At 44.7% G+C, this 6788-nt stretch overlaps 2 protein-coding genes across 3 annotated transcripts; both read right to left on the reverse strand.

Annotated features, from left to right (window-relative positions):
• Window positions 1-44: 44 nt before the first annotated feature.
• acadl (acyl-CoA dehydrogenase long chain) lies at window positions 45-4111 on the reverse strand. 2 transcript variants are annotated; one of them, XM_088369884.1, is made up of 11 exons: window positions 3780-4111; window positions 2713-3021; window positions 2470-2634; window positions 2246-2312; window positions 1982-2146; window positions 1821-1922; window positions 1643-1756; window positions 1459-1586; window positions 1310-1396; window positions 1077-1200; window positions 45-186 (listed from the first exon to the last, which is right to left on the reverse strand). In XM_088369884.1, exons 1-10 carry the CDS (start codon window positions 3866-3868, stop codon window positions 1107-1109), a joined length of 1320 nt encoding a protein of 439 aa, XP_088226010.1. In that variant the 5' UTR covers window positions 3869-4111; the 3' UTR covers window positions 45-186; window positions 1077-1106. The 2 variants fall into 2 exon arrangements, with proteins under 2 accessions (XP_088226010.1, XP_088226009.1); XM_088369883.1 differs by lacking the exon at window positions 45-186 and having other exon boundaries at window positions 773-1200.
• A 672-nt stretch (window positions 4112-4783) lies between these two features.
• mylz3 (myosin, light polypeptide 3, skeletal muscle) lies at window positions 4784-6780 on the reverse strand. The gene is made up of 6 exons (XM_088369886.1): window positions 6667-6780; window positions 6444-6471; window positions 5689-5832; window positions 5454-5624; window positions 5314-5391; window positions 4784-5240 (listed from the first exon to the last, which is right to left on the reverse strand). The coding sequence occupies exons 1-6, from the start codon at window positions 6667-6669 to the stop codon at window positions 5212-5214; spliced, it is 453 nt and encodes a 150-aa protein (XP_088226012.1). The 5' UTR covers window positions 6670-6780; the 3' UTR covers window positions 4784-5211.
• Between the last annotated feature and the right edge of the window lie 8 nt (window positions 6781-6788).

A 6788-nucleotide genomic window follows, 5' to 3' on the forward strand; every position in this document is an offset into this window, starting at 1 on the left:
CGATCTTTACCGTAAGTGCGGCAGGATTGGGGCAAGGCGATCGCACCAAAGGGGGCGCCTCCGGGGGGGATACAAAACTGGTGACTGCTTGTGGTGATTTGAAATGTGCAAATGACCACAAAGGGACCAAAAGCGAAATGCACTCTTGGAGCGAGCAGGTGCTGAAGCATCAGGGTGTGGCTGTTGCTGAGGGAAGGTTGAGAAAAAAAAAAAGAAAAGAGAAAGGGGGCGAGTGAGAGCAGTGAAGAGGGCAGACGCAAAGAGCAGGGATTGGATGGCAATGTCATTTGCAAAAATGTGATTTACAATTAAAACACAATTGGCAAAAACATTATTGCTACACAAAGCACAAAAAGAGCGACGATATTTATTTTGAAATGAAGGGTTGGTCTTTTGAGTTTGTCCGCGACTCTGCTGCCACCTAGTGGTAGAATTAAAAATTGCAAGTCTGCTGGAAAATATGGAGTTGATTGATAAAATTAATCGGTTGGTTTGCCTTCTTTGGCAGCACAGTCACCGTGACTAGTGGTTGGCATGTTCGCTTCGCAGTTGGAGGTTCGACTTCTTTATTTCTTACATGTCACTAGTTACTTTGTATAAAAATAGACTGCATTTTAATGAATTGATTAAAATAAACTAGTAATTATATTTTGTCTTACAGAACTTTCATTGAATTTTATTTAAACAAATGGAACAAAATGGTTACTTTGTATAAAAATATACTGCATTTTAATGAACCTATCATGAATAAAACAAATTAAGTCATTGCAGATTGTTTTACAGAACTTCCATTGAATTTTATTCAAACAAAATGGAAGACACTAATTCAATATTATTCATCATAACTGCCTTTTCAGTAAAATTCATTGCATAAAGTAAAACAATAATAATGTATAGAAGTCCAAGTTGATTTAATGAGTTTGCCTGTCAACTGTATTGGTGAGACGAGGAAAAAATATTTTTTTCAATTATTTTGTTTTAAAAACAGAATTGGCACAGTTCTGCTTTCTGAATATTCATCAGTCATAGTATTCGATTCCATTTGTGTGTTTCCACAATAAAAATACAAAAAACACCTTGAGTCCTGAACAGGGTGAGCACAGGTCTCATTTCTGGCTGACGATGCTCCGCGCGATGAGCTCTTTCATGATCTCATTAGTTCCTCCGTAGATGGGCTGAATGCGAGAATCCACAAATGCTCTGTAATGAGAAAGGCACAATTCAGGAAGCTTCTTGGGTTGTCCAGCGTCCTGCACGTGCTCAGCGTCGATTGCGGATGGAGGTGTCGTGAGGTCTACCGAGCACTTACTTAGCAATGGGGTACTCCCACATGTAGCCCCAGCCACCATGGAGCTGCAGGCACCGCGTGGCCACCTTGTTCTGCAGCTCAGACGCCCTGGACGGAGACAACGCTAAGAGTGGCGCTCCACACACGGGAGAGGAGACCAGCGCTCTCACCAGTACTTGGCCATGGAAGCCGTTGCGGGGTCCAGCCGCTTCTCCACGTGGAGCTGGAGGCAGCTGTCAACGAACGCGCGGCCCACGCAGATTTCCGTCTTTAGCTCGGCCAGGTTGTGCTGCACGGTCTGTGCAACAAAGTGACTTGAGCTGTCCCAAAATTCCAAAACGCCACGTCACCCACCTGCAGGTGAGCGATCGTCTTTCCGAATGCTTTCCTCTGCAGGACGTAGCTCCTGGTTTCCTCAAACATGAACTCGCAGCTCGCGATGGCCATGTCGGCGATCACCAGACGCTCCTGATCACAGATCACGTTAGATGAAGCCGATGGGGGATGGGGGGGAGACAGAGCGCACACTTGCCTGTGGCAGCTCGTTCATCAAGTAGTAGAAACCCTTGTTGAGGCCGCCCAACAGCGCTTCCGCCGGGAGTCGCACGTCCTCAAAAAAAAGTTCAGCCGTGTCCTTTGGGAAGATGATGAGAGGTAACGCGAGGATAACAAACGTCACCAAAACGAGCGTACCTGTGCCTTCAGGCCAATTTTTTCCAACTTGCGCCCTTTGTGGAAACCACTCATGCCATCCTCCACAAGAAAGAGACTGATGCCATGGGCGGCCGTCTTGGCCTCGCGGTCCGTCACGGCCACCACCACCACCAGGTCGGCCATCCAGCCGTTGGTGATGAACACCTGCAGACAGCAGTTTGTCAACCATTAGGTGAAGGGGATATTTATGGAAATGATTATCTTATGAGGAAAATTTCATTTCTAAAATGTACTTCTTCTTACTTTGTTGCCATTCAAGATCCAATCGCTGCCATCACGCTTGGCGTATGTCCGCACACCTTGAAGGTCGCTGAAAAGGTCATGAAACCCTTGTTAAAACCAAGCAAGCCATTTTGGATTGTTTATGCTGGAGAAAGTGTTTTTCGTGTACCAAAAATAATATGCAAGCTCCCTCTAGAATGACGAAACCAAATGTTCAAACGAGTCAATTCTAAAAAAGTCCCAACCTGCCCGCTCCGGGTTCGGTCATGGCAATGGCGCAAATGCATTTTCCGGCAGTCATCTTGGGAATGAAACGTTCAATTTGCTCCTTGGTACCGTAGTTGATGATGTAGGGCATGACAATGTCGGAGTGAAGCGCAAAACCGGGTCCTGAACAGTTTGAGTACATTCTGGAGAATGAAAACAGAGAGGGCATATGAGAAAGCAAATTTCATTTTGATCAGATGTTTTTGTTTTGTTTCTCTCACTGTTCCTCCCACGTGACAGCAGTTGACAACAGGTCCCCGCCAATGCCGCCGCACTCCTCCGGTGTCATAACTCCCAGCAGGCCTTGCTCGCCGGCCTTTTCCCACACCTCCCTGCTCACCTGGCCGGCTTTCTCCCACTCCTTGTGATGTGGCACGACCTCCTCTTGGAAGAAGCGGCGCACACTCTGCCTGAAGAGGTCATGGTCCTCGTTGAAAATGCGCCGAGTCCCGATGTCCATCATGTTCTTTGCTTTGGATGTCTCCGGGCGAGAGGAAGGGGCCGGTTTTCGAGCATCATTGTGCTGCAATCTGGATGAAAGAATCCAGTATTGAAATAAAAAAAACTTAAATGCTCCACAAGACATCCTCAAATTCTGTACGATTGTATATGTTTCAACAAAATGAATTTGCTTTCTTCAGACATATAAGCATAGTCTGGAAAAACCTTATGGTATATGTTCTATTTGCAGTGTTTTGTAACTTATCTTCTACCCATTCAGGTTTGGTAACTAAGCTAAGCTATCAGACATTTTTTTTTCCATGTCCCATATACTCCATATAGGAGGACATTACAGTATATAGTGTGGTTTACAGTATATACTAGTCAACAATATTTATAGGTTATTTTACCGAAGTCAAATTCCTTATTTGGCACGCTCAAACATGGCGAATAAAAACTCTTGAATCTTAAGTGCTACATAGAATTTTGTTATTTAAATTCATTATATATAGGTTTTATTAAAGTTTGACCTAATTCTTATCTTATCTTATTTTTATATCCACATCATTTGTGAGTGTGTAAAAAAAAGGGTCTTAACTTTGAATAAAAAAATAAATCACTTTTAATAATAGGTCGACCAAATAAATTATAGCTCAAGTGCTATTGCGTAAAAGTGTGTTAAAGGTCGCTGCGAAAAAAGTAAAAGAAAACCTACAGAAAAAACACACAGAGATGAAGATAAGATACAAAACTAATGTATTGTAACAGGTTGAACACCTGTAGGCGCAATTTTGTATTGACATAGTTGAAAAGTCGATAAAAACGGGTAAAAAAATTCAACATTTACCTTGCTGCAGCCGACGGCAGAATCTGTCCTGACAAGGAGATTCGTTTAAAGTTACAACCAAATAGTTTGAATGTATTTCTGACAAACATCGTCGAAAAATTAACGTTAGACGATTAAGTTGAAAACAAATCAAATTATAAATGACAATAAAGCTGTCGTACAAATTATTGTATGTTATGTTTTCTCCCTATTTTCGCCTCTATTGCAACCAAAAATGAAACTAAACGAAAAATGTAGACTAGTTTAAACACATTTCGGAGGTAAAACACAACTTAGTGGGACTGTTACACGCCCCGGCGTCGGTGCTGACGGCCATTTTCTTCTTCGGATAAACGAGTACAGATCTTGGGTTTTAAATTCAACTCTGCCCTCTACTGGTCTAAAGTTGGCATTGCATCTCTTGACGGTTTTTCTCATTTTCTCTTTGTGTTAAAGGTTGTTCGACTTACCATAAAAAAAAAATCCTTGTTTGCACTTAACAAATAATTGAATTAAAATTACAACACTTACTCATAAATACGTTTTTTTAAAGTGTACTTAAGAGTCGAGACGCTACAGACTTTCCCGTTCAATATAAAACCTAATTGGATGTTTCTGTGAATTTAAAAGATATTTTCATGATCATATTTTATAGTATTTGTGTTGTAAATGGACAGATGGGTGGATAATTCTGTGATTCTCATATATAACCCACCAGAGTGAGCCAGAGCACCAGCAGTGCCCTCGAGTTGTCAAACTCGAGGCCCGGGGGCCGGATCCGTTCCACCACATCGCTTCACATGGCCCGCAAAAGCAAATCAAGGGTGTCAACTACCACAATTGTTGTTAAACCAAAAATGTACCAAAAATTCTAATTGTCAATTGTGATAATCTTAAAATATTATGAGAATTTTTATGTATCCAAAAGGCTTTGAAAATCTGTTAAATATGAATTGACTGCATTAAGATAACCAGTTTATTTGTAGCTCTGGAAGAGTGAATGAAAGAAGAAAAACAGCCTGAGCTGGGATGTACTTTGGAAAAATTTATTCTGCAGTGAACAGAATAAAAATAAATAACGGCCTTCAGGGAGGTGGGAGACTTTGGCGCTCGCTCCACTGCTTTTCCCCAGGACCTTTAGCACTACTGGGCCAGTGATGGTTGGACTGAATGAGGTGGCGGTGGGAAGGGAGGGATGGACCCTCACTTGATGAGCGGTCACCCCTTCTCCCCCGTTTCCTCACCTCATGCGGCGAGTGGAGACGCGCCCCCGGTGGGATGCGAATGATGTGGTCTACAACGGAAAGGGGATGTCCCGAGAGAGGAGGATCGAAACGGTAAAGAAAAACAAAATAAAACAAGTGGGCTTCTCTTTGACATCCCTTGAACAAAGTCCTTGTCTTTTCTTGTTGGTCTTGTGCGATGTCCTGAACACGCTCCTGCTGCGCGCTCTTTACACAGACATGATGTGCTTGACGAAAGCTGTCAATCAAACAAGGAGACCGGCATGAGCCCGAGGAAGACGACCATGATGTCCACGTCGCGAGAAACCTACCCTCATAGTGCACAGTGCCGTTCTCATCCTCCTGGCCGGCCATGAGGGCATCGATCTCGGTCTCGTTCATCTTCTCTCCTGTTGACCGACAGCGGCGCTCGTCACATTGTGTCTTTGTGTTGGCTCGAGGCGGGACTCACCCAGGGTGGACAGGACGATACGCAGCTCAGCACCCATGACGGTGCCGTTGCCCTCCTTGTCGAAGACGCGCAGACCCTCAACGTAGTCGTCGTAGGTGCCCTTGGGCAGAGCGTCCGCCTGTTTCAGCATGGGCAGGAAGGCGTCGAAGTTGAGCCTCTTGTTGGCCATTTCTGAGAGTGACGTCACAAACGGTAAGCACGACGCACGGCCGTTCGTCCGCCACCGAGCTTTTACCTTCTGCGCTGGGGTTGCCCAAGATCTTGGCGACGTCCTTGTTGGTTGGGTTCTGGCCCAGAGCGCGCATGATGTCGGGCACCTGGCTGTAGGCCACCTGGTTGTCACCAATTCTGTCGAAGAGACCGAAGGCCTCCTTGAAGTCTGAGCAGGAGAGAACATGAGGATGTTTTTACACCAATTAAAAAAAAAAGTTTGCAGCTATGTGGCACTATGCTCGCTGGCTAAGAAGAAACGGAGGTGATCTATTTTTGACCGTGGAGATGGGTGACGCTTTCATGTTATTTTGCAACTAGCAGGGGGTCGCGACAGCTGTAGCACACACGACGGCACTAAGCCATAGCTACCCGAGGGGGGAGGGGGGGTGCAAACCGATACCCCCCCCTCCTCAACTGTCGCCATATAGAGACATGCTGACGGTAGATGTCAAGGTGCCAGTAGCGAAATCTAAGGCCACAAAAAAAGCAGCCATCTAATCTCCGCTCATCACATTATGAAATAAAACCGGCGGCGAGGATCACAATTTGGATTCCTGACTGTAAGGTGACCTTGCTCATCAAGTCAGGATACGAAACCTTGACCCCGGGGTGTTAACAGTGGCTCGCAGGGGAGCGGCCGGGTCGGCCCCCGAAATAGACATAACTAACATTCCCATGGCAACTGGAGCAGATGACAGTTAATGGGGAGCGTGACATCCGCCGAGTCATGAACAACAAAGGACGTCATTTAATTAATGGACAATCTTTTTCACTTACCCTCAATTTGATCCGCTGTGAACTCAGTCTGCGATAGAAATTCACACACAAAAGAAACAGAAAAAATAAGAACACAAATAGCACTTGATGTTCACTTAATAAAAAAAACTACATGAATCACTGACAACAATTTTACATATCCGCAATTTTCAATTTCTTTTTGCAAAAATGCATCCAACACTAACTGCATGGAAAAGATTCACCACACAAGTGAGTTACACACCATGTTGGAGAGCTGGAGATGCAGGAGAAGGAAAGCAAAAAAGAGGCCAAAGTCCCGAGACAGAGTGGTCCTGAGCCTTGGTTGGAGGGCTCTCTTATGTATTCCGGGGGCGTGATGTCACA

This window comes from Syngnathus floridae, chromosome 2, assembly GCF_059516105.1.
Source record: "Syngnathus floridae isolate MCC-2025c chromosome 2, RoL_Sflo_1.0, whole genome shotgun sequence".
Classification (NCBI taxonomy): Eukaryota; Metazoa; Chordata; class Actinopteri; order Syngnathiformes; family Syngnathidae; genus Syngnathus; species Syngnathus floridae.

Excerpts from the sequence above, each read along its gene's own strand:
- acadl (XM_088369884.1), bottom strand. The coding sequence starts at position 3,868 with ATGTTTGTCAGAAATACATTCAAACTATTTGGTTGTAACTTTAAACGA. Across the intron at positions 3,022-3,779 it reads CTGCCGTCGGCTGCAGCAAG|ATTGCAGCACAATGATGCTC; the intron begins GTAAATGTTGAA and ends TCTTTCATCCAG. Across the intron at positions 2,635-2,712 it reads GCTGTCACGTGGGAGGAACA|AATGTACTCAAACTGTTCAG; the intron begins GTGAGAGAAACA and ends TTCATTCTCCAG.
- mylz3 (XM_088369886.1), bottom strand. Across the intron at positions 5,833-6,443 it reads CACAGCGGATCAAATTGAGG|ACTTCAAGGAGGCCTTCGGT; the intron begins GTAAGTGAAAAA and ends TCTCCTGCTCAG. Across the intron at positions 5,625-5,688 it reads GGGCAACCCCAGCGCAGAAG|AAATGGCCAACAAGAGGCTC; the intron begins GTAAAAGCTCGG and ends CGTCACTCTCAG.